This window comes from Pleurodeles waltl, chromosome 2_2, assembly GCF_031143425.1.
Source record: "Pleurodeles waltl isolate 20211129_DDA chromosome 2_2, aPleWal1.hap1.20221129, whole genome shotgun sequence".
Classification (NCBI taxonomy): Eukaryota; Metazoa; Chordata; class Amphibia; order Caudata; family Salamandridae; genus Pleurodeles; species Pleurodeles waltl.
Genome location: NC_090439.1, coordinates 980,267,760 through 980,295,365, shown reverse-complemented (window position 1 = coordinate 980,295,365; position 27,606 = coordinate 980,267,760). Strand labels below are relative to the sequence as shown.

The 27,606-nt window shown below is 43.0% G+C and overlaps 1 protein-coding gene across 1 annotated transcript in view; it reads left to right on the top strand.

Annotated features, from left to right (window-relative positions):
• HAS2 (hyaluronan synthase 2) overlaps positions 1–27,606 on the top strand; it is a 60,652-nt gene that overhangs the window by 14,269 nt on the left and 18,777 nt on the right. The window contains exon 2 of the mRNA XM_069220685.1: positions 15,518–16,144. Within this exon, the coding sequence (XP_069076786.1) occupies positions 15,518–16,144 (627 nt within the window). The remainder of the gene's footprint in view (positions 1–15,517; positions 16,145–27,606) is intronic.

The window sequence follows — 27,606 nt, the reverse complement described above, 5'->3', positions numbered from 1 at the left end:
ACTTGTTAGACACGGAGAGGTCCTAAAGTACTACCCTTGCCGTGGTGAAGGGTTGCTGCCCTTATCAAAGAGTTAAGTAGCACAAGCGCAGTGGTGGCAACATACAGTATTTTAGTAATTATGATCAGTAGAGTGAAATGGCCTACCAGCCGACTCATGAAAAGTTCAGCTGCTGTGTGCTTAACTCACTCTTGGCCTATATCATGTTAACATGATACACTGTGTAGCTCACATCTGTTTGTGTGTATGCTATGATGTATTTGTGCATGTGATTGGTACAATACATGGAGGTCTGTGGGTTCCATAGTGAAAATCCAGGTAGGAGCCAAACCAGATAGATTTGTAGATTGTTACATTCTGGATAGTACATACACTGGAGGAAGGGAAAGAGCCAACTTGTCCTGTGCTCTGCAAAAGGGATCTTTGGTTCTGTGAAGGTCTCTGATAAGTGGGGCTTTGGCCCCCAACCTGCCAGTAGGAACAGCAAAACTTACTACATCATTGGAGGAACACAGCAGATGTTCAGCAACCTTGCCTGCAATAACAAAACTACCACTCATAGTCGGCATCTGCTTCAGTCTACCTCGACACAAGGTTGTGACTGCTCCCATGGTTTTCCATATTGCAACATTAGCGGGAGCGAGTTAGACTTATCACCAGGCTACAGAGCTGTGGTGGGAACTTGCTCTGCCTTATAGCGCATACAGCATTGTAACACTTTGACTTATAGAAACACATTGGGGAACTTCAGAGACTCACACTCGTTAGTGGGGCCTAACCTGAATGTTATCTTTTATAAACAGGCAATAACTACTGCCTGTACATATTACTGAGGACACTGCCTGGACAATGGTAGAGTCCCGGCATTAGGAAGGCTGTTAATTTGTTTGTGTGGGTCGAATTTCACTTTGTGTTTTCTTTATAAAAACGACTTTTGTCACAAAAGAGAGTATATGGCTGAACATTCATTTATTGTGGTTGTTGGTTGTATTTTTAGCCTTGAGTCTGTGTTCACCTTGCACCTCCCTCCCATCGGAGAAGACTTTGTCTGCTTTATCTGCACTACTAGTGAGAGTTAAGTTCTGAAGGGGTACTTGGCCTAGTTGCTCTGGAACCATAGTAGGTTGGGCCCCAGGAGTCAGGAGTAAAAGGCCCAGCCACCACAGTTGGGCACAGTAAATTCTGCTTGCTCAGAGGCACCTCTGAAAGGGGTTCTGACAGCTACTGTCCTTGGCAAGCTTCAGCACCTATTTCTAGTCATCCAGAGGTGGAAAAAATGACTATGTTGCACTTTTTTAGATCTGGATCCTCTAGCTCCTCAGGGCAAGCTTCTAGGAGCCAGGTCTTACTCTAGTTTTGTTTTCTGCAGGGTCTAGTTGTCTGTGGTTTGATGTGTCTCCTGGAAAAAGGATACCTTCTGCTTTTTGTCGCCCAGGGGCATGCAAACAGGGGAAACCTATTTATCCTTGGAGAGTAGTTACAGTCCTTGGATGCTAGCAGGAGTCATGAGTTCCTGAGTCCTTGAGTGCTCTTCTTCTTCTTCCAGCAGGAGTAAAGGGGTTAGGTCTCCGTCCTGAAAGGCCATCTTCTTAAGCGAGAGACTTTATAGGTCCAGGAATGTTCAAATGAGGTGGGAGTTGGCGTATCTGAGTTATCATGCCTACTAGTCAGTGATTGAAGAATTTCTGCCACTCAATCCCAACTATTGTTTGCAGTCCCCTCACCTCCATTTGCAGCACTTTCTCACTGTCACACAACAGTATTATCCAGGAGCCCCTGTTTCAATATGGCCGACTCCCCCCAAGAGGCAGGAATATCTTCAGCTCCTTATTATCTCTATTATTGGATGAGCTTTCCCGACATTTAGGAGCACCTAGTCTCTTTTACTACCCCAATGGGAGGTTGGCTATCTAGGAGAGTCCTAGTAATTAATTGGACAAGCCCTCCCCGACATTTACAAGTCAAAATAGGTAGTGCTAAAACTGTTCTTTGTTCTGCTAACTCTTCATGCTGGCTTACAGATAACCTCCTACGTGGTCAGCAGTTTGCTCTTCTTTTCGGTCCAGGGCTCAGAGGCAGGCCATTGTCTTCTGATCCAGGGTTGATAACTCTCTCACCCATGAATTTGTATTGCAGCTCTGGAGATCTGAGGAGGGGCAGAAGTAGTTTTATGCCAGCTCTGGCAGCCTAAAACCTAAATGTTAATAAAGTTACATTTCCATGTTCATTATCAAAAATCTGATATAACCATTAAACCAGATTAAAAAAATTAAGTATTAAATAACTTTAAACATGTTTTCTACCATTTCCCAGCCAGAGATATGAAATTAAACATTCTAATCACACTTGGGTCAATCCTACAGAAAGTACAACTAAACATACACAGTTAAATAGATTTTTTTAGATCTTCAGTCACTGTGAAGGGATACTTTTTAAATATATAATTGCTATTTTTATATTTATCGGGCACTCTACCTTGTAGGCTTACAAGATGCACTTTAGAGTGACTTATTAGTATATAAAATAGGATTGAGATGTGGAAGGCACTTTACCTTTTCAGAAAGTACAACTCAGCCAGAGCACCATGGTGCTCACACTGGAGCCCACAAATGACAATTAACTCGCTTGCTTTTGGTGCTTTTTCTACAACATCTACTAAGGCTTCCAGTGAAGTTAAATGCACCACAGAAGTATCTCCACACTGGAGGAGTGCACATCATAGACAACTAATGGGTTGATCTACAACTTGCAGTCATAGATCTTGGACAATAAGAGTCCAACAAACTCTGAAGTCTGCAAAGTTATGCACTTCCAATTTGCTCACATAAAGACTGGCCAGTTGAGTACCTGAACAAAGATAGTAATTGGTAATGGTGCATTATAAGAGCGTGTGTTTAATTGGCTACAAAAGAGAGATCAATGGCAAGGACCCATGGTCTTAGAGCATTCCCTTGAGCCTAAGGATTAGCCTGGAGTGAATTTAGGTATCAAAGAGGCTATCAGATCGGAAAGGCTGCCCAACACCAAAATTGTCTGCGGCTATCCTAATGGTTTCCAAAGTGGCAAACAGCAATGTTTGGTGCTGTGAACTGGTTGAGAACCTGCTCAAGCAGGACCAAGAACAAATAGGCTTCTAAAATAGCAAGTAAATGATAATTGACCGCTTGTTACAAAAAAAATTACGGCTATTGGTGGGTAGGTAATCAACGTCTCTGGTTGACAGATTTTTGTGCACACAGGTAATATAACAGCATGCTTAAGGTTAAGTGGAATGGTAGCAGATTTCAGGGAGAGATCTCTAGTACGACAAAGAATTGGGTCACAATGTTAGTCACTTGAAAAGACAGGGGGCCCAGGTAGAGCCAGTTTGGACTGTGCACAGACTGGAAGTCATCTTTCCAAAATGAGGTAGCGAAAGCTGGAAATTGCTGAGTGGCAGAAGAATCATTATTCACACGTTCCTCCTGGTTGCACATCTCTTATGGAAAAAAGAAGGCAGTAGTAGCAGAGATATCGTCACAAAAGTAAGGAGTCATGAGTAACCTTGATTGCATTACAAAAAGGATTGTTAGGCGGCGTATAAATATTGAAGATTTCTTTTGTAGTATTCTGGGCATTGCAGACCCTATCTTCGGAGTAAGGTTGTAATAAATGTTGAGCTCTAGGCTTAGTATTGAGGTGAACCATGTTCTCAATGCCCGAGATCTTTTGAAAGGGGATAGTTTAAGAGATGGCGCTTCATCAATGGATAGAGTAAGCCAATCATTGAAGAATTGTATTAAAGTGTCCAGATTGCTAGATAATGCCGGTGTATGTGCTGAAAAGAGGTGAGGCAAAGTTACACACCTGATCTGTGTCTAGCCAACAGAGGCTAGAATGGATTTAGATGCATCATTAGAGTGAAAAGAAGAGTGCAATGTTTGGTTCTAGGAAGAGGTTACCAGAAGATCTGAGGTTGAAGTGAAAATGAGGTCAAGCATGTGGTATGAGTTACGGGTCAGACCAGTAAACAGTTGATGGAGGATGAGTGTGGCCACAGAAATAGGAAGGATTGATGTTCCAGGGCTTTGGGTGCTGAGTCCAGATATGGAAATCAGCAATAATAATTAGTTTGGAGACATTAGGCACCAACAGCACAATAGGATTCACTAAGGCACACCCACAACGAATAGGTTTGTAGGGTCGGCAATAAATAAGGAGAACCAAAACAAAGTACAAAGAGAAGTGAGTTTGACATTATTGACTAAAATCTTAGTCATGGAAAATGTCAGTGGTCAGAAAATGTCAATAGAATCATGTGCAATAAATTGCTACTCTGCAACCTGACCACTGTGCTCCGATCCTGCTCATACATTTTGAAGTCAGGGCAACATAAGAGCCAATATTAGGAGAAAAAGATTCCATTAGGTTTCACAAAAAGTGCCAGGGTGGCAAACTGAAGATCCACAATAAAATGATGCATCAGCACCCGATGTTTAGATAATGAGCATTTGTTAGGACCGTGCTAAGGGTCTGCTTGTTGGAGCAGGAGGGAGTAATCGGTGTGCAGGATGGGGAGTGGCAAGTCTGGAGGCAAGATGGTGAGTCAGAGGGCTTGAAAGGTATCACTGCTGTACTAAACAGTGCTTCGTGGAAATCCAGGGTTGAGCTCCACTTTACCAACCATCCATTCCAACATTGCCATCATGGGCGGGGGTGGAGATGAGCCACATGCCTCCAGCATGGCAGTACCAGCAGTCTCCTACGGTGCTTTCAGAAGCTCAGACACAGAACAATATATCGTAATCATTAACTGGTCTTTTTCTGGACTTTGTATTTGGAAGGACACCAGCAAGCTCACTGAGTTCAGCCTTAGAGTGGGAGGTCTATCGCCCACCCACCCACTGAGAGGAAACATAAAAGTCAGCCAGACAGCAAAGTATAGCTCTCTTTAATTCATTTAACTATCAGGAAAATTACATCTAGTTGCCAATCATTTTTCAGTAATGAGGTTCCACATGAATAGCAGAGAGTGCAAGTGAACAATCCATCCATGGGCGATTGAAAGCATGTTTATGCTGTATGTTGTGATCAATTTATCTAAGCATTAGAAGCACACATGAGAAATGATCCAGCACCACTGCTGTATAAAACTATGCTTAGATGTACGATCATAATACTATTGTGCAATGATGTTGGAAGCCTTCTTACAAACTTTTACATACAGCAGTTTCTAATTAGAGTCCAGCTTTGCAGACATTTCAGATATAAGGCGGATATGACAACCTATTCAGCCATGAAAAAGACATTTCCCTGTTTCCTTTGGCTAATGTTCAAAAATACATTTTTCCTAAAGGTCTTGCCTACTTCTTATGATTGTGGTTTTAGTGGAGAAAAAAAGGAACAGTGACTGGCACATTCAACGCACCGAGGAATGCAGCCAGAAATTACAACAACTGTACACACGCTTCTCTAAGAGTGAAACTTTATGCAGCACAGTGCTTCTCAAGTGTTTCAAGTTGGTATGTTAAATGTTTCCAGTTTTTAACAAAACAGTTCCACCACGTTCTGAGTGCATTCTCCAAGTAGGTAAAAGTAGAGGAAAGTACAGAAGGCTCTTTCAGTTCCTGATGCGATTGCCTGGGTGGTTTGATGGTAATGTATCCTGTCTTTTCTCCAGCACGCATTCTTTAGGATGAACATTACTGAGCAATGCACCGGCTCAATTGACCAGCAGTAATGCTTCTTCGAAGAGTAAACACTTTGCATTCCTTTGCCACACACTTTGCATCAATAACCATCACTTACAGAATCTTGGAATAAGTCGCTGCACATACACTTAAAGATTTGGACTCCTTATGGAGAGTTTGGGCATGTGTAGGGTTGTGGTGGCAGCTGGTTGCGACTTGTTAGTTTTTTTTTTTTTTTTTTTTAAACATATTATTGGGTTTTGGTACATGTTAAAAGACAAACATTACAACAAGTCGGACATCCCTCTCAAGTAGAATGACAAGATGTGGTATTGGTTAATTATAGCATTTCTTGTAGGCATTATATCTTTTTGCTCGGGGTTTCTTCATCTGTGAACTCGTGAATTGACATTTTCATGTGCTACTTCCCTTATGTCTGTTAATATGGTAAGGAGTGAAAAATTTCCGTTGGGTAATATCACGGCCTACAAGCTGGTATCGGCTTATGAGTTTCTCCTTGAGAGGGTCGAACCTCCCCCCTCCCACCCTACCCAACTGCTGTTCAAGTGCCCGGTAAGTCCTGTGCGGTAGCTAGTATCTGTAAGAGCTTGATCTCCAATGGAATGGTCTGGAGTATGCTTCAATCATCGGTGGGAGTGATACATTCCTGAAGGGGTGCTGTAGTAAGATGCGTGTATTATGGTAACCTACTGGGGGCTAGGCCAATCCATCTAATTAGTCTTACGGATGTCGGGTTGTTGTGTTTCTTCAAGTCTCTTTTCCCATTCATCTGTCAGTGTGCTCCAGGCTTTAGCTCTCTCTATGGGACCCTGACCTCTCCATGCTTCTTTATGGCTGATCGTCTCTTCGGCTTCAGCCCATTTGAGGACTTCCCTTGCCCATGCCTGTAATTTTGGACCTGTCTCCGCTTTCCAAGTCATTGCTATCTCTCTTTTGGCCAAGACCAGAGCCAGATCCTGGAATTGATTAGTGTATGTGTGTTTGGGCTGATGCCGATAGTCTCCCAATAGGCAATGCCTGGGATTTTCTAATAACGTGTGCCCGGTGTCACCAGAAAGAAGTTGTATTATGCTGTGCCAGTACTCTCGTAGTGCTGGGCAGTCCCAGAACATGTGTAGAAATTCAGTTCCCTCCACCCAGCATCTAAAGCAGCTAACCCGAGGCCCCAATATGCGTCTTGATTCTGCCTGGTGCTAGATATGCCCTATGCAGGACGTATATATTAATTAACTTAAATCGGCCGTTTCTAGGCACTCTCGTAGTCCGGGAGAGTGTTTCCTCCCACGCTTTTTCTTCTATTGTTACCCCCAGGTCTGCCTCCCATTTTAGTTTAAGATCCATCAAGGGGCGGGTTGTAGTAGCTCGGATTTTGCTGTAGAGAGTGGCCACTGCTCTATGTGTCTCCATAGCGCTCACGAGGTACTGCGCGACCTCCGAGGTGGGCGGGTCTGTATCCTCTTCTCAGCATGTTTGTGATTGCTCTATGTAGCAAGAAATTACCCGTTGATATCTGGTATCTGTCTCAAAAGTCTGTAAAAAGGTTACAGATGTTCAGCCTCATATAGTGTGCCCAAAGTTGAAGCTCCTGCTCTTTCCCATCCCCTGATCGCACCCCAATTACTGTGGGAGCATCAATAAGCAACTCAGAGGAAGTTTGGGGGTGTAAGGTCTGGGGCACTGTGTCTTACGTAGATGTCTCCTCCAGCATTTGTGAATGACCTCCAAGGCCTGGATGCCGCTGGATCCCGGGCTGCTGAGGTTCAAAATGACCCTAGTCAATGTGCATAGTTAGGAGTGAAAGGAGGAATTTCACTTTCAACTTGTTAGTTGATTTGATGTTTATCCAAGGTCTGTCTGTTTGTGTGCATGTGTGGCTGCATGTGTGGAAGAGCGGTACAATGTGTTTTCAGCACTTGCTACTTCCCTCTCAGCTAGAAAAAGGATCAAAGCCATATTGTAAATAGCCATTAAATACTGGACAGATTTATCCAGTCTATGTTCTTATAATTAAAAAGATGATGCCCCACAATCTTTATCACCTGTTAGTATGAACCTGTTGGATAAGTATGTGAATGCACATACAGAGGAACATTTAATGTGTATTAGGACAAATAGAAACACACATAACACACACATAACTGTTCACATGTGTTCACGGACATTTATGACCCTGGGATTGCTATTAATTAGCAATAAGTGATCATTAAGGCCCTGATTACAAGTTGGCCAGAATTTGGAGAGGGGCTATCAGGGGACCAGCATCTCTTATTCCAGTCGGACTCCCAATACATATTCCGGCTTTTATGAGTTTTCTTCTGAGAATGGTGAATAAGAACACTGACCACGAAATACCTGGACCCAGATTTACTAAACCTTCATGCAACGCAGGCAATCAAGCAAGTTGCTGTGCTGTGTAGCATGAACTGAAGAGAACAGAACTGTGCCATACCCACAAAGAAATGGGACAGTCCAGATCTCTCCCTGCGCTGGTGAGTGTTGTGGAGTCGAGCGCCAATATAGGCACCCTTCCCCCCAAGTGCAAGGTTGTCTGCGTTCTGGGGTGCATACTTTTGTGCAGGAATAGGCCCTTTACTGCACAAAAAGGATATTTCATCCTTGTATGTGTGCTGCAGAATGATGTAAATCTGGGGCAAGGTTCTTTACCGTGCAGGAAGAAAGCCACTGACATCTTCTGCTTGCTCTGAGCAGGTTCATTGCCTCAGTGGGAGGGCTGTGGAGGCCAGGCAGGGTCTGCACTGCTTTGGTCCCCCTGCAGCCGTAAGGTGAAATCTGGTGTCCCAGGCCTGGTAATTCCGGGACTGGAGACACTTGCAATGGTGGGTGGTGGAATTCCACCTGAGTTATCTCTTTGTGTCAAATTTCCCCACTCGTAATCAGGGCCTGTGTGATTTGGGATGTAGTCAGCCATCTAGTACATATTTCTAATTTTAAAACTTCTAAATCGCCCTGTGTGTGTACTCTTTCAACCTTTGCATGTGTACATGTGTTTGCTGATGCAAAGTCTTTGCTTGCTAGGGCACTAGGTTGTCGCCTTGTTAAAGAATGCGATCACTGTCTGAGGCAAAGGACAGACGTGAAGGTGTCACAGTGGTTCACTAATCCACAAGCTGGACTCGAGGCAAACCATTCCATGTGATGTGAGAAGAGGAAAACCTTATTCCTACACTATTCGGGACATGCTCCCATCTCATCTATTAACATTTATTATACGCTAGTCAACAGACATAGATCCTTGTTCCTTTGGTTGTTCTTCTGTCATGTCTCACAAGTGGAAATTGTAATTGGCATCACGTTGTGTAAGTGGCTTTTTCTTAGCCACTAAGACAATCCACACCTTTTGCGCACCTATCACCTTGCTTTTCCCCCTGCACGCCCTCCTCATCTCATCTCTCCCCATGAAGCATTCCACACTGTTCCGTGACACTTTCTGCTGTGGTTCTCAACCTAACCCTGTGCTTTCTTGGAAGGTTTGGTGGATGCATCTGTCTGTCATTTCCACTTCCTGCTGTGCAACGGGTGCCTTTGGACATATGTCATCTGAAGTATTATGGGCACAGGACAAATGACACGATTCCTGTTAATTCAAGTTATAGCCCTTGAAAGGAAAGTTATGAAGTCTGCATAGTTTGCTCAGCCACTCCCTTCACGTTATGATTATGAGCTCCGCCTCTCTGATGGTGATGTGCCAATAACAGGGGCCCGGGGGGTGCATCACAGATAGTTTGAGCTCTTGTTAGAAGGTCTGCTGTCTGTCCTCATTTGCTATTTTACGTTATCCTCGACTCCTCCTTTGCCTTCGTTTACATACCCTTGTTTCTTTCCTCACTTCCCGTTCTCCTACTGCGTGCCATCTTTCCTCTGTTTCCGGAGCTTTCTGGACCAGCTGTCACTCCCAGCGCTCGGAGCCTAGGCCCAGAGACCCGCTGCTGCTGCATCCCTTCAGCCTAGCATCAGCGTGGAGTCTGCCTCGGGCTTACGATGTGACCCCAGAGAGGTGAGCTGCGGTTGAGCCTCTACTGACGACAAAGCAATGTACCCCAAAAATGGGAATGCAGATTGTCGCGAGGAATCCATGACTTGTTGTTAGTAGCTCTGTACAAGCAGCTATATTCTTCCTCTCAGATATTTTTAATGCAGTACAGCAAAACTTCAATTACGAATAAAATAGGATGCTATTCAGAAACTAAGCTATTTAAAAGTAAACCGATTTACTGATTAAAATGACAGAAATATTATATTAATCTCATGTAAGGGCTGAGAGATATGAACAAAATATTATTAGCCAGTCTCTGGGAAAATAAAACTTTAAACTCCCTGATCCTTTGCACGTGAGTCTCGAAAAATAACCGTTAGAGCCACTGCAGCCAAGAAATAAACCTCAAGGGATGTTTTTAAAAGATGCCAGTACTGAGGATGTGCTGTCTTTTAAAGAAAATGTTTCTCTCACTTGCAGCAGCAAATGTCCTTGTTTTAAAGAAAGCAAAGGCTAAGTGTGGAGATTGCCAGACTGTAATGTCTTCCCCGCTTATGCTCAGCACCACAGTCAACATTCAAGAAGCCACCGGTTTGGCTGTTTTTTCTGCTTCTATTAGCATCTTCTACTCTTCCTCAGCCTCAGTGAAAGAAGGTCCAAGCAACAGACACACTTCTTCTGGTCAAAAAGCAGAACCTTGTGGGGTAGAAAGAGGCTACTTCACGTATCCCCCAGAGAAACCCCCAGTTCCAAGAATGTAAGGCAAAGCAGGAGACTATCCTCCTCAGTCCTTCACCTGGCAGATTGGTATTTTAAAGCATAACGCAGGCAGTTTTAAATCTTCTCCTGTTCCAGACAGAGCTTTACTTTAAATTATACACACCCTGGGAGATCTACATTTTGCAATCCCGAACGAACACATTGTGCAAGGGACCAAGGTGGTTTAGCCCTTGATTCTCGCTTTCTGCCCCGAAAAAGTCAGGTAGTACTGGAGAATCGGATCACTGCAAAATGGGAGGATAAGCACGATCCAAACAGCCTGGCCTATCTGTGTGACAGCATCCTCTCCCTGCCCTTGAGGGGGGCTGGAGGTCCACTGTGAGGACATAAGCAGTCAGGGACTGCATCCGGCGATGCAGTGCCCACTGCTCCCCCACATGAAGGTGGATCCACCATCTCATATAGAAGAGTGTGAGACTGATCCCCTGGGGCTATGTGAAAGGATCTGACAATTAAATACACACACTAAAGGACAATACCGCAGTAAGTGCATGTGCTGCAGAATCATATCTTCCAAAGGTAGGGTGACATCCGGTGAGTACCTCTGTCTGGGGAAGATACGTTTGTCATGCAGCAGGGACACTATAGCTGCCTGGGTAATAGCAGGATTAGTATGAGCCTTGGCACATTTATTTTCCTCATCCGAGCCATAACACAATGCCACTTCTGCCACAGCATTAGTGGAAGGTCTACCTCCATTATCAGCACCATTCCAGCCCAGGCTACCTCTTTAAAATGACATTTTACCGTACTATCTGCACTAACCTCACTTCCTGTTGCAAAAGTTCAAACCAATCAGTTCTATACTGATTCTCTCATATTTCCTTACACAACCTCCCCAGGCACTAGCCTCACTAAAGTTGTACATTTCTAAAATGATTAAGAACTAAGGGCCAGATTTATGAAGCATTTTAGTGGTCACAAACAGCCCATCTGAATATTTGCGACTGGTAAAATGCATTTTGGTATACACCAACCCTATTTTGAGCGTCAGTATTAAGAAGGGGCGTGTAAAGGACGTCCCTTCCTAAAAGCAAGTTGCACTGGTATGTATGAATGTTTTGCGACCGGAATACGGTCACAAAACATTGATATTTTACCGACTCTATAGAGGAGGTGGAATCATATACGCAAACGGGAAAGGGTGCAGCAAGGGACCCCTTTGTGAATGTGGGTGAAAAATGTTTTAAGAGCAGGCAGTGATCACAGGGACCACTGCCTGCTCTTAAAAAATAAACAGAAAACTTTTCAGTTTCCTTTTGTAATGCACCCCGTTTTCCTTTGAGGAAAACAGGATAAATTACAAAAAATATATATTGCTTTATTTAAAAAGCAGTGACAGACATGGTGGCCTGCTGACCCCCACAGGCCAACATCCCTGTGATAGTGTCCATTCCCAAATGGGTTATAAATTGTGACCTACCTCATGAATATTAATGAGGCAGGTCTGTTGCACCCCATTTGGGAATCGAAAGCAGTGTTAAACACAGTGTTGTACACAGCTGTTTGCGATTTCCTTATAGCAAATTGCCAAAATTCACTCTTAGGAAATCACACACCCAAAGCTACGTACATCTGGCCCCTATGGCATTAAACTTACCCTTCATATTCGATACTGTTGCGAATTCAAAACTTTTATAAAACATCTGAAAACCTGGCTGTTTTGACTTGCTGTTCTGTCCTGACTGCTGAGCTCCGAGATACTCGTCAGTAGTGAATCACTGTGCTATACTAAATGCCCCTAACATAATAAAACAACAAAATGTGCCTGGTATTCAGGCTCTTCAGTATCTCCCTTTTAAGGATAACCTATCAACTAAAGTCCCCACCTATAATATATTCCTCAAGATAAACAATTGTTGCATTAACAAAAAGTCATTTGTAGTACTCTATTCTAGGAAAAAGTGACCTATTTGCATGTTTCTATTTCTCTCCAGAACTGGGGCCTTCTCTGTTTAGCACTCTTCTCGCTTGGCACGAATTCCTATAAAATAAATGGAATCAAAGAGGAGCTGCTAGGGATTGTTTGCATGTTCTTTTACAGAATCAGGCTAATGCTGTTATGGCAAATGGATTCTTATAGTACAGTGAAACATGAAAGGAAAAGGGGACGACCTCAGGTTGAGGCGTTACCTTCTGACAGGGATCAGCAAAGGACAGAGTAGAAAAAAGGGCGTTTGACTTAAATAGAAGCTTTCATTCTCTGCCAGTAAGTAGACATGTCTTCAAGAAGTGTTTTATAACAGAATAGCAGGTCTGCAAGATTTCCCTCCAGTTCTGTTCGTGGGAAAAACCTTCTGAGTTCAACTTAAAAAAAGGTATGAATCTTTTTTCACCAAAGGACTGCGGGTTGAAATATAATTTTCTTTCCACATCCTTTTTCCAGAGTACTGACCTGGGAAAGTCTGCAGACACATGATGTAAGAGGGTGGTGCTCCAAATCCAGCTGCTGCGAGCAGATGTTTTGATGACCAATATCTCTTCTATACACAACTGATAAAAGCAAGGAAATGGGAATACTGAAAGCAATCAATAGGACAAGGAACATGCTGTGGCCATTTTATTTGCGATATAAAGTGTTTGATCGTTCTTAAGGCCTGAAAAGTTTTATTGTTTCAGGAAATTTGCCAGAATTCACAAAGCCTTCTGGAGATCGCTTTTTTTGCGAGAAAGCATATCCCTTCATCTCAATCTGTTATTCTTTCCAATACTTTCATTGTGCTCCTTGCTAATTGACATATCAAACTTTTGTACAGCAACTTTTTGTAGAAAATAAAGTGTCGTTTTTACTTCAAACATTCTAGAATAGCCTTAAACGGTTCTTGTAACGGCAGATAACATTACAGAATATACTGCAGTTTATTATTCCTCAAAGACGTGGCTTTTGGGAGTGTTTGAAAGAGAAGTTACATTTGAAGGTCACCGGGCTGTGCTTGGAGGCGGGAGGTCAGCACCTCCATATGTGCTGCTCCCAGCGGTAGAGTCTGGATTTGAACTGAGTGACCTACCTCATGCAATGTTCCCCTTTCACCAGTGTATCAGACCACTCAGTGTGCTTGGACACGAACCAGCCATGTGTAGCGGGCGTTTCTAGTTACATGGGGTCGATCCCCATCTCACCCCATGATTACGCTTTGTTAATTATTTCAATTTAGCATTTTTTCATCCATTCACAATGGGGCAATTTTTGTGTGAATTTGTGCAATAATGTAATTCTCCCTTCCATTCACTTGTAATGTCCCCTTATAGATTCATCACACCAGGAGTTCATCGGACTGTGTTTATATTGTATTGCAGTTGTATGTTTTTATACTCCTGACAAGGCCCCAAGTGCCTTTCACTGGACTGGTACGACACTACTGTGCTGGTTGTACTTGCTGAAAGAGTGCAGGATTTTAGTATGGTTAATGTGAAAAGTGTAATCATGTGTGATGACTAAACGAGTGAGAGTTCTCTGCATAAAACTTGTAAATGCATTCAAGTGTGGAGTGGAGTAGAGAGGATGTGAGTGTTGGTCACACACACAGATATGTTATGTTGCTTGCATTTGTATAGTGCTAATGACTTATTCAATTATATCGTAGCACATTCCAGAATTGGATACTCTTTCATACAGAAATGGGATTGTGTCTAATGTTTGTTAGTCTTTGATTGTGGGAGTTTTGTAGGGAGTATGTTCAATGTTTAGTGTCTACGTGGTTTGTGTCAAGGTGCATTGAGTTGAAGCTTGACAGATGTTTGTAGTGTTTTAGTGTACCAAAAGAGTCATGTTTTCTGCATTTGGATGGACAGTTGTCCAGTGTGCGGATGGGATATGGTGTTCTCTATCTTTGCATCAGTCCAAGGAAGTACTTGTGATGACTTGTTTGTGCATTGTGTGCAGTATGTGGGGAAAAGTGGGTTGACACTAGAGATTGCTATCTAGAGGAAGGCGTATGTTCTTTGATTAAGATCATGCTATTGCTTCCTAATGTATGGAGTTATATGCCACTAACCAATCAAGTCTTCACTCACCTCATGAGTCAAGTTGACCAATAACAGAACAGGAGGCAAAATGATATTTGATGAAATAAAAATAGATTTAGGCCTTTACAGAATGTAATGTTATACTGGATTTGCTAAATAGCTATGGCGGTGACATGCAAAAGAAAGCCTCTCCGTTGTGCTAATCTCATTAATGGTTCTACTTTGGAGTAGTCTTTGTCAACCAATCTATTAGCAAGCCTGCACCAGGCTATTCCGGTTTAGTCAGGGACAGTGCATTAGGAGTGTTTAAAGCAAAGCCATTTTAATTTTGATCCGATATAGGGTGCACAACATTGCCTGGCAAGGTAAAGAGTGATAAATGCAGCTTGAATTCTTTTGTTTCTGCATCTTTCTCAGAAGTGCACCATGTTGTGCCAATTCTGTTGCATGAGTGCTCTGAGCATCTTAACAGAGGTGTAGTGTTGTCCAATACTTTCAACACGTGAATGCTGAACCCCCACGTACTTTGGTAGCAAGGGCCTGAGAGTAACCACAAAGGTCTCTGCAGTCCCTGACTGCACCAGTTCTTGTGGAGATAATCCCGGCGTCTCTCAAAGGGCAGACTAGACATTGTCTTCTGCAGTCCATGCAGCATGCCTATGTGTGCATTGCACTGCTCTGGACTCGTGAACTATGGGACATGCTTAAGACAAGACCTGCCTTTACCCTGTCTACCCAGGAGACAGTAGAAAAAAAGGCTACGGTTGTAATTCCCTGCTTTGCATAGGCAACTCCTAATTGTAAAGTTGGTTGCATCGAGCAAGAGCCATGCCATGTTTGTAAGATACAGATACGAGAAGAGGTGAACCTACATACATGAAAATGTGGGATAGCGTTTGCCCTTGTAGATCTACATTGGGGAAATCTTGTTGTAGTAATTTCCATGTAAGCCTGATGCATACACAGTCTCATTAATTCACTTCAAGCAGAATTGACCAATCTCAGCTTGATTCCAACTAGGCATGTGGTAAATTGTTGAGTTACGTGTGAATCAGTGAGTTCATCATGTCATGTCCTTTGCTTACAGATGCATTGTGAAAGGTTCATCAACATCCTAAGAATACTTGGAACAACTATGTTCGGCGTCTCTCTTCTTCTCGGCATCACAACGGCTTACATTGTTGGGTACCAGTTCATCCAGACAGACAACTATTATTTCTCTTTCGGGCTCTATGGTGCAATTCTCACGCTTCATCTGATCATCCAAAGCCTGTTTGCCTTTTTAGAACACAAAAAGATGAAAAGGTCCCTGGAGACGCCGATCAAGCTCAACAAGAGTGTTGCCCTGTGCATCGCTGCCTACCAGGAAGACCCCGACTACCTGCGGAAATGTTTGCTGTCGGTCAAACGGCTGACATACCCTGGCATTAAAGTGATCATGGTGATTGACGGGAACTCAGAAGATGATGTTTACATGATGGACATTTTCAGTGAGATCATGGGCAGGGACAAATCTGCTACCTACAGGTGGGCGAGCAACTTTCACGCGACAGGCCAGAGCGAGACAGAGGAGTCACATAGGGAGTCCATGCAGCACGTGACACAGATGGTCCTTTCCAACAAATCTGTGTGCATCATGCAGAAGTGGGGTGGAAAAAGAGAAGTAATGTACACGGCCTTCAAAGCGCTGGGGAGAAGTGTGGATTATGTGCAGGTAGGTCTCGAAGCACTTTCCGAATGCCAACGCAAACATATGTGACATAAAGAGGCTTTTGTATGAGCCGGTAATGCAGAATGTTATAGAATGTCCAGGTCTCCTCTTAGCACAGTACTCCTTTCAGACTGCTCAGGAATGGAACATGGCTGCTGAAAGTGCATGTTTGTAACCAGTGGTTATCTGTAAAAGCATGGGTTTGTGAGTTTTTCATACCAAAAATAGTTAACTTTCATCCGCCCTCCTCATATACCTCGCGTGGTATCGGAGTTTTAATGTAGGGAGATATGCTGAGAAAGAAAGTGCTTATGGATTGTATGCGAGGACATATTTTTTTATTATAAAACATGAATTCTTAGTTTTCTAGGAGGCCTGAGCAAATGCAAAGCAAATAAGGAACGAAGAGCCAGTATTTTGTTTCAAAGCAGACTCTCCAAGCGGTGCATAAGCTAGACGTGACCATGAACTTGCTACTTGGGGTATTTGCCCTACACATTAATAGGCCCCTGACACATTTGTGAAACCTTTGCTTCAGCTGCATCCGATGCGCTCGTGACGGCCGAAACCATCAATTCCATCACAAGTGGTTATTTGAGGTCATACCCCCCTGCTGTTGCAATACATTTTGAGCTGTTATATCTTCTGTGCCTTTCTGGTAGTTTTGCTAGATCACAGGGACCAAAATCAAGGACACAATTCGCAAAGGTATGAATAAACTATTGTATTTGAAAACCAGGTAACTGCTGTTTGCACTTTCTGTTAACACACAAGTAGAATCTGAGTTATTCTCTTCTAGGAGGACCCTCGGCACGAGTCCTAATTCTTTCTTTTATTTTTCGTCATTCTGAATTCCCCTGAGGGGACATGCTGTGTTGCGGAATCTCACAGGTAGTGGCCCTGTGTACACTGTAAGGCACATTTACTAAACTTTCAGGCAACGCAGGGTAGCAAGCAAAGTTACTGTGCTGGGTTGCATGAAAGAGAGAGAGCAGAGTTGTTCTGTGATTACAAAGATTTGGAGAATTCCTGCTCTTTCCTTGTGCAGGTGCACTGTGTGCGGCCTAGCGCCAACACAAGCACCCTTGCGCCATAGCGCCTTACATGCAGGTTTGTTCTTGTGCAGGAAGGGAAACTTTTGTGAACAAAAACAACCCTTAGAAGCATTTTCCTCTTTTGACGTGTGCTACTGAATGCAGGACACCGGGGAAGAGGAAATAACAAGGAGAAATACAGATATATCACCTTGTTACGTCCCATTTGGGAAGGCATAGCATTTTGACGCATTCTCAGGTTTACAAGTCTTTGTAAATCTGGGAATGTGCCAAAATCCATGGGTGGATACATGGAAACGCCCATGCTCCACCCATGGAACGCCTCCAAATTTGAAACATATTGTAAGGCAGCACAAGCAGCTGGCTTGCGTTACATTTCTTTCTAAAGCCAAGCAAGACCACGCAAATCAGGCCTTGTACATATTACTGAAGCCTTTCCATTGTCCTTGCTTCGCCTTTGCCAGGACAGTGCAAAGGCTTCACAAACATGGGCCTCTACCTGTTTAAGTCATTGTATAGGGAGAAGGTACCTAACCAGCATGCCATATAATAATTGACCATTTCACAGAAAGTTTTCCTCATAATGTGCAAATGGGAAATACAATCATCTCAATGGAACACATCATACACAATTACTACTTTCATGAAAAGATACAGACGCCTTTCCATAAGAAGCAATGTAAGCTCTACAGGTACAGACAACTGGGCTAATTTAAAGGGGCTCTGTGGGTTCTAACAATACATTACAGTCTGTTATCTCATGCATATACCTCGTGGTGGATAAGGCATTTACGGATCCTTCAGATGGCACGCCCCCGAGTTTGTTTAGATCTTTGGCTACACTATATCCATACAGTCAAGCATACACTACATACAGTAAAGCACAGTCATAAAAAAAATAACCAAACCCTTGCTATTAATGATCATACTCTATAAGAAACAGATTCCAAACTATAACGGAATCCTTGAAAAGATGTTGCGAAGGTACCTGAACCTGACAGTGCTGTGAGGCAACACTTAAAGCCATACAATGTGATACAAATCTCGTTATCTTAATATTATATTTCAAAAAGTATTGAAACATAACATCACGCAGTGTAATATAACATAAGAAGCACCCATAGCAATGTATTTATGGGTGGAAACATCCATTTTGCCACTGTAACGTGTTTCATTTCTTTTCTTGGTCCATATGAGTTTATTGCTCCAAAGGGCCCAGAAAAGGCACCATGTAAGTGAACCAATAAGACCTGGCTAGAAAAAGTGGAAGGCTGAAGTTATATCAGACAACCTGAAGCCATGGACATGTGGGTTGGAACAAGCTGTGAAAGCCCATATTATTCCTGAATTTAGAAAGATGAATATAGAACATGGCAACATGTCATCTATAATCTGAGCTCCTTTCCTGTGTTATTGCAGACATGGTGAAGGGTGTATCTCCAGCTTATATTTCTTCAGCTTTAGCTATTGTTTTCCTGATTCCAGAAAGCTTTACATAGAGTGTCTGACACAGTCATTCCCAGAGAGCCAGAAAGTGAGGATTGATTTATTTTCATGGCTTGGCAGCTCTTGTATGCAGCCACTAAGAACTTTGCTGATGGTATGGAATAGTCATTATCGACTGAGAGGTTGGCCGTTCTATATGACCTGGCCTACCGCTTGGGATGCATAACTCTGCAATGGAAAGAAACTCCCAAAAGTGCCTATTCCAGCTGTTAGTGCTGGTCTAAAAGCTACAGTGACACATATAGAATCTCATAACATATAGGATATTTTCAACAGAGCTCGAAGCATAACACAGAAATAATAGAACATCTTTGTTTCTGCCACCAAAGCCTGTGGGTCTCCAAGATACATTTTCTTGTTTCAATGTATAAACATTGGACGGAAGCCATTATAGTGCAGCGGACATGGAGTAAATGCAGTGCTCTAATTCACCATGGTTTGTTCCTGAAATCCTATAAAGCTCAAGTTCACTTGAACATGAGTCAGACAGGTCTCCCTGACCCCAAATGAGACGGGAAGGGATGGACCCTCCCTTCAGATCTATTACATCTGGCTAATGTTGCCTCTAGATTTCGAGCGGACACAGAAGATGTGTAACTTCTCCACCCAACAGATTCTGGTGGCAGTGGTCCAGGAAACAGAGCCGCGGCTTCTCAGAGCAGCGCATATTCTGTGAAGGGAAAGCAGCAGAATAGGCAGTGATCCCGAAAAAAGCCTCATTCACAGAGACACCACTGGCATTTAGCTGTGATTGCACACCGCGCCTGAGGATTTCTCTGTGCAGGACGGGTGAGCAGGCTTGGCAATCCCAGTGGGGCCACCTGACACAGCCTGCTCAACAACTGAAGAGTCTAGACAATTAATTCATTAGTAGATTGGTTAAGTGTGTCTGGAGTACCTTGGAATTTAGAGCACACTGTTTCAAAGGCAATGGAGTATTCATTGAAATACTGCAGTGCAAGCTCTGAACCTTCCTCCTATTGCTTGTTACTGTTCTTAAAGCAAAAGATAGCATGCCCAAGCACAGCTGCCGCGTCAAACTAACTGTTATTTTGCTATGTCTCATAAATATATAACCCATGCTATATAAGTATGGTTATCAGTTCTCCTCATAAATGGATAAATTGTCGTATTGGAAAGGAATTCAAAATTTGGGGTAGTGTAATGGGTTAGTTTCATGCTGATGTGTAATAAGCTAATTTACATATTACCTAAGATTCATAACTAAGAACAAACGCTCTACCAAGAAAAAGAGCCGCTTCTCTTTCTGCGCCTCTGTTGGTCTGCTGATGATCAGACAAAATATGGAAAAGGCTTGTAACATGCATCCTCCTGTAGCGCTCCTTTAAGAGACAGACCAGGTTATATCCTATTATGACCCACACTGCGAGTTGGAAAATTTCACCTGAGAGATAACTCTGGGTAAAATACTCCACGTCACTATCACAGGTGTGCACCTGCCCAGAATTATCACGTCTGAAAATGTTGGGTCCAGAGGCATTGTAAGGGTAGGTTCAGTAGGCAGAAGCATTCCGCGACCCCCTCCTGCCACCTGCAGCAGTATGGGGGAAAGACAATGCTTCCCCCAGACAAACCCAAGCCTGCCTTGGACCCTTCCTGCATCACTCCATGACCTATCAGTAGCAATCCCGCTGACACGTTCCACCTGCACAGAGCAAGCGAAAAATATCAGCATGTTATCACCGAAGAGGTGAAAAAGTGTCAGGTAAATCACCCCGTAACTCCAAGTCAGACCAGTTGTTTCCCATTTCAAGGAAAATAACGAAGATACCACCTGGTAACTTTAGTTCCAGCCCCATGGCATCTCTGCACCAAAGTTTGGCCGACTTGTAATGACGCCCTATTCCTTTGTGGAATTTCAAATGAAGGGGTGGGGCTACGATAATGTGACGTAATTTAGTGCACCACATTCTTCACATTTCACAAGGTTGCAATTATTGCTGTGTATCTTCCCCTCACATTTTATCTTATGCAATAAGGTAGACTGGATCATAGCACCAAATATACATTAAACCTGGTATATAATAGTAGATGAGCTTTTCTTTAAATAAATGTTGGACGTTTTCACAACACACTGCTTAGTCCCCATTCAGGTGTGTAGATGTGACCTAATTGAATAGTTGTGCAACCTGTTCTCAAAATCCTTCAGACAGACTGTTGAGGGGTCCACAGATTTGGGGCTGGGTTACAGTAGGGGCAAATGGCCCGCGTTTAAGCCAATGTGTACCTTCACTGGGTATACCTGAGCTGACTGGTGCTAGACACGCATTTTATCAAACAATACAATCTACGCAGCACACACACTAACTTGTCAGGTTAGCACATTCACTGTGGATTGAGTAGAGCATGGTAGGACAGATTATTAGTTCTCGCATTGTGTTTCTCGATTAGTGGCAGGTACCCCTTCATGGAGGCCCCGAGGGTCCCCATGTAGAAGGATGTTAAACATCAAGCTCTGTCTCGTGTCTGAGAGAGGTTTTCAAGACTCCCCTCAGGGATAAGCATGCATGATGTGTCTACATAAACACTAACCTTACGATCCTTATTGCACCGTCATGTTCACTGATGGGCCCTCTCCAAAGGGATGTGGGATATCCCTAGTTATGCACTACCTCCAGGGTGGCTCCAAGGCCATGATGAGTATGTGCCCTTGCTTTCAGTATCTCACAGCTAGCTTGGCAAAGACATGACTTCATTTTAAATGGGTCAAACCCTCATTCAAATGAAGGAACTTGCACTGTACATTACATTGGTGCTAGCTTGATGTCTGGGGAATGGTTATTAGAGAAGGGGGGCGTACAGATGTTTTGGAATCTTCTGGAGTGAAAATGGTGCAAAAACTGCCTTAAAGCAATTTCTTTATTCTGGTCACAGGTCTGCACTTCTGGGCGTCAGAGAGTATTTAAATTCTATACAAAGACTGCAATAGCTCATTTCATTGAAGGTGCATGTGTATTTCATCCATCTTGTGTCAAAACACATGTTCTTGTCCCTAACGGCAGATGCTCTTTGAAATTTCTAAAAGTAGCCATTTCAGCCCTTCTGGACGCCCCAGTGGAGCTGTGCATCTTTTTCAGGCTCGTAACTGTCCCTGGTCTTGATTTCCTCCAAGAAAGTCTAGTACAAGGGGAATGGGGAGAGAGATCCTAAGCATGTTACTTAGGACTGCATAAATATCTTCAATACCCATTTCTAATAACTAGAGGCAATCCATAGCTTCAGACAACTATTTCAAACCTTCTAGACTTTTTTCATGTTTTATGGAGAGAAAGATAGTCTGTGGAAAACACTTATGACGTCTATGAACATGATTGTGAAAAAGTTACCCTTTGCTTCTGCATTGAAAGCCAAAAATATCAACACCATCTTCATTAGACTGCATTGATTATATTTCATTTTGATACTGTAGTTAATGTGCATAAAAGCAAACTATCTTAAATATGGGGAAGCTCTATCCTCGCATTTATCTCTCAGCAATAGCCACATCGAATGCAAAGGTATCTTTCACTCACACATAAAACTATTTTCTATTTCACTGTCTTGATGACAAGATCTTTCCCCCTTCTTCTACCTCAGTACAGGCCCTGTTGCAAGAGGATGAGTATGATAAGGAGACCATAACCAGAATTAGAACACTGCAATAAATATTGAGAGCTCCACTTTAGATAATAAAGTGGTTCAGGGCCAGTAATGCTGGTAAAGTTTAAGGGTTGGCGGAACTCGCAGAGTTTCAGAATTATGCAGTTACATAAAAACTGTGTGAGATTCCATGGAGTTCCGCAAATGGAAAATTGTGCTGCTCGCACTGCAATTTAGCACCATTAGTGCGAGAAGTGCAAACAGCACCATGCAGAGTGCAAGAGTACATAGCCACTCATGCTGATTTTTGTGCCGTTCAAGTTGAAATCTACTCAAGCTGTAGCAAATATAACCGAGAAGCAGCCCTCTGACGACAGCCACTCGCAACTGCCTACGACAACCTATGTTAGAAAATGATGCTAGGGGATGCCAAATCTCACTTGCACTCGCATTTCTGGAGCATCACGGGAAATAATTCTACCATGCTGTCATTGCAGGAATTTGGCCACAACTCACCAAATTCCAAAGTTCTGCATACGGAACGAAACATTCCACTCACTCCTAGTACAGACTTGTTCCAACAGGCCAATGGTTGTCATTCTATTTCTCCCTTTTCAACTTATTACTTAATAGCCTTATAGTCCTTCTGCCCCAGACTATAACAGTTGTTAAAAGCCCTCACCTTCGTTATAACTTGAGCTCAGGTCCTTTCACAACCATCATTATCATTGGCAATAGGCTAAAATGCTTAAATGTCTATTATTGCTGGCCTTCCAGAACCTGGTGATCATCTGTTAGTTCTAATTACTTCCTTTAAGTAGAAAACACTACTTTATATGCCTATTTTCTCTAGATCTGATGCTCTATGCCTCTAGTCATTCTTCTCTTGTTTTTGATACCTCTGTGTACAGTACGTGCTTGTGCACACATTCCCACTAGCATCCAAATAGACTGAGAAAGATCTTCTAAATTCTGAATGCCTCTGGTTCTACAACCATATGTGCAACAGTAGACCAAAGAAATATCCACTGAAATGCAGGTTCTTTAATTTGCATCCCTAATAAGAGATAATCATTCTTACGGACTTAGTACATGAGCCTTGGTGTACTGTATCAAGCAAAGCATAAAGGTGTCTGAAATGGCTCTGATTTACACTTTACGCTGTGTTGGTATCAACATGCACAGTGTAAGGCAAACACCATGCATGTGCACAAGTGGGAATTGTGCCCCTTCATGACTCATTTCCGTACACTGTGATCGGCTGACCTTGCCTTGGGCCTGCTACTGAATGCACAGTTTCACACATGGAAGAGTTCATGAGAAATCCCCTCTTGTCTTCTGCCTACTATATGGGATATCAAACTAGGCAGAGATGATCCCACTATTGCCACTGAGGCACTTCTTGCCCTTTAGCTGGTCAGATGCCCAAGGTCTCCAATGTTACCTGGGCAGAGGCTCAAGGCTTTTGCCCCAATCTTACATCCGCAAGGCTGTATTCTTTGAAGTGGACAAGTGTGATTAAGGTGTCCATATGCTTATGTAGGCTGCTGTTTTGCATCAGGGCCTAACAGTGAATCTCAGAACTTCATGAACCATGTAGGACCCCATCATATGATATGCCTGTCTCCCCACACCCCAGCCACAGACTTCACACAAACCTTTAATTGATTAAATTAGTTGCACACAAGACAGTGCCCATAGTGAATCTTGTCTGGTGTGCTTGCAAGTTAAGAAACATGCAATGTAAATTAGTAACAAGAACACTAGGACAATGTGAGGCGTCCTACAATAAAATGAAATCTTCTGGGAAACATTGCTTTATGTGCAACTGGCTTTCTTATGGGCTAAAACACATCCCTCTTCAAGATGGAAGTCCTTGAGAGAGTGACATTAACTGTGTGGGCCTTTTAAAGATAACAGTGGTCTTACCCTATCGGTGCTGCTCCCATTTACGGACCCAAAGTTTGGCGATAGAGTATTTGACTCATTTCAAGAGGACAAGCATTCTAAGAAGGCTATCTCCAGAAACATCTATGAGGCCAGCCTCCCAGAATCTGCCGGCAAAACTTTTAATTATGTGCCTAGTGTCAGATCCAGCAAGGTTTCATGGGGAGCAATTATTCCTGTCTTCCCCAATGCTTCCAAGGGATATCCTCCTCCCTAGTTTGTTGGAAGCCTCAATGCTGCGCCCTGTGACTCCGCATCCCTTGATCTGGTTTCGCTAATGGTTGTACTGTTCAATGGTGGACTTTCAAGAAAGCCACCATTTTTCATCTAGGATTTGAGGGCTGCTCTAGAGTCTCGAAGTCCTAATTATCATGTCAGTTACTTCGCACCCTGCCTGTCAATGTATGGTCGTTTCGTGCCAATTCCAAAGCTGCTAGATCTTTAGCTTACTGTACTTGTTTCTACAATCCCTCCTTGTTGTACCAAGATTAATAAAGATTAATCTGACTCTCAGCAGTGACCACACGACTCTAAAGCATGAATTCCTCTGTGTATTCCCGCCAACTCTTCCCCAGCTGCGCATCGCATCGGATCCATGCTCTAATAGTTGGACACAACTGATGCCCAATTATTCTCGGTCGTGACGTTGTCTGAGTCGAAACGTGTGCCACTGTGTAGTTTAAATGGCTGCACTTCCTGGCTTCTCCCGTTTCCCAGCACCCCTTCTAGTGTGAGTTGTGCACATTTGCTCGTGATTGGTTTTCGATTTCATCAGCGTGGTGATTCCCAGTGGCCTGCAAGGGATGTTGTGAATTTAGGCAGCAGCTGCCGGGCCACAGACAGGTTTTTGGCATGAGGCACCGCTCTTGCACCTGGCTCTTCCGCCAGGGCTCTTCCCCCCGCGTCGCCGAGCTCTCTGTGAGCTTTAGAATGGATTTGTTGCGCTGCAACTCAGTATGAGTGCATTGTATCTCCAGCATCTACCCGCCCTAAGATATATGTTTGTCAAACCAAATATCTGTAGGACGCCTAAATATGGGTGTTTCACACGCACAGCAGCAGAGAAAATACAGAGTACATTTTTGAGCTGAAAAAAATCAAATTTTAAGCTGGATGCTCTGAGAGAAGTGCAACATTCAAAACGGACAAACAAAAACAAAATTGTTTGCAAACTAATTGCACCAATTTTCAAATAACATGAAATAAAAGGTAAAACGTCTGCTTTGAAAAATCACTAATCGTAATGTTATTGATAAATAGTGAGACACACAATTTAAAATGTCTTATTCTATATAAAACTAAGAAATTAAATCATGGGAAAGGATAATTAATGAAGTCCAGGCAAACCTTCCAACCCCAAACTGCATTTCAGGGTCGAATAAAGATTTACAAGCCCCTTTCGCCGCCCTAGCATCATTTTTTTACACACTCTGGTGGTGCAGAACAGTCCCCCACCCTGCGCCATTTTACATACTGGCCTAATGGGACAATTGCACCAGTTTGCAAGCCCTTGCGTCACATTATACCTATGCCAGGTATAATGTATGCAAGGAAATGAAATGAAATGTAGATTTATATAGCATGGCTTTTCACCCATGAGGATCTCAAGGCGCTGTCCATGGGCAAGGGGAGATTAAGTGATTTGCCCAGAATCACAAGATGTTGTGCCGACGTTCAAACCCAGATCTCCAGCCCCCAAGGCGGTGGCTCTGATTGCTGCGTTATATCAGAGACGTTCCCATGTTAGGAGGCCCGCAGGAATGGCGCAGTGAAATCTACAAGATTTCACGGAATCAGTCTAGCGTCATTTTTAAATGCCTGCTCCGGGCAGGCATTAAAGTGACGCTGTGCTGTTTTTAATGCCCCCCCCCCCTTAGCATTGCTAGACTAGCGTCAACATTTTTTATGCTAGTCCAGCAATTTTAAGGTTTAGTGCCACAACTGTGTCAGAATTTCTGATGCAGTTGTAGACACTGTGCGCCATGGAGCACAGTATAGTAAATACATGGTGTCATTGGGGGGGGAAGGGCGGCGCAAGAAAACTGACACATCGATCATGATGCACCAGTTTCTTGTAAATGAGGCCCTTAGACTTCTCTTTCACTACCCAAATCTATATATTGGGTCAAACAGGTACTACACATTGCCTACTGAATAGACCTTTCATCCCCATTTAACACCATGAATGTGGCTGACATTTTTGCCTTCTCTCGATGTCATCTATGTGCAAAGGGAATAAATACATTTTTGAAATGTCAACCTAGAAAAAGAAGCTGAATTCGACCTAGCATTCGCGGATCCACATGTTATTGCCCATTCAATGGAAATGACTTCATCACCAAATATAGGTGCAGAGATATGTGCCATAAACACAGATTCCAGCCATCTGGTATTCCTGCATCTATATCTGTGGAACTTTCTATGAAGCCCAAAGTATTATTTCCATTTTTTTCACCATTTTGACACTTGTTTGCAGAATAAGAATTGTTATTTATTGCAGTAAAGTCCTCTGAAATCCCGATCTCTGGTCAGCCAAAGTAGATTGTCTTCCTCTTGGACTGGTCTAATATTTGATTTATAATTATGCTTTTGGACATTGAAAGCAATAATTGTGAAGACTTTACTGTATTCATGGAGATCTTATATCACGTCAAAGTCCTGCATTCTGCAGCCTACCCTAAGACAAGTTCTGAAAATGATCTATGCATACCCGCCCAAAGAATTTACCCATCTATACTATGATTCATGTTCATGAAAGGTCCTATGGATGCGGTACTGAGGCAGGTTATGCTTGTGGAAGGTTTCTGGAGGGAGTCACAATTCATGCAGTGCTTGGTCTTCACAAACATACTTCCCAGTACTACTATTTTTAGCAGTCATACAACTGGGTCATCTATAGGGACATCCCCTTCTATGGTTGCTATCTACACCCGCTGTATGCATTACACTGGCATAAGAGCTGCAGCACTGCTTAATTTCTCCATAAGTGCACTGTCACAGCCTTCATACCCACTGATGGATCAAGACGTGCTGCTCTGTAACATCTGTGTTTAGTCATCCCTAATAGGGTCTAGTCATGTCATGAAGTGCAATATTACTTATGCTGGAAGAAATTCAGTCCTCTTTTGATCACTCTTGTTTCCCTAATGCCCATGTCTTCAGTCTATTGCAGATTTTTTCTGTTTTATTTGTTTCCTCAAGGTATGTGATATATTTTGAAACTAACAATTCAGTCATTTACTTGCAATATGTAGATGAAGAAACTTAAGACATAAATCCAGGTATAGAGAAAGACTGAGACAGAGCAATATATAGGCAGAGAAATAAATGATGTTTCTGAGGTGCATGGAATTCTCA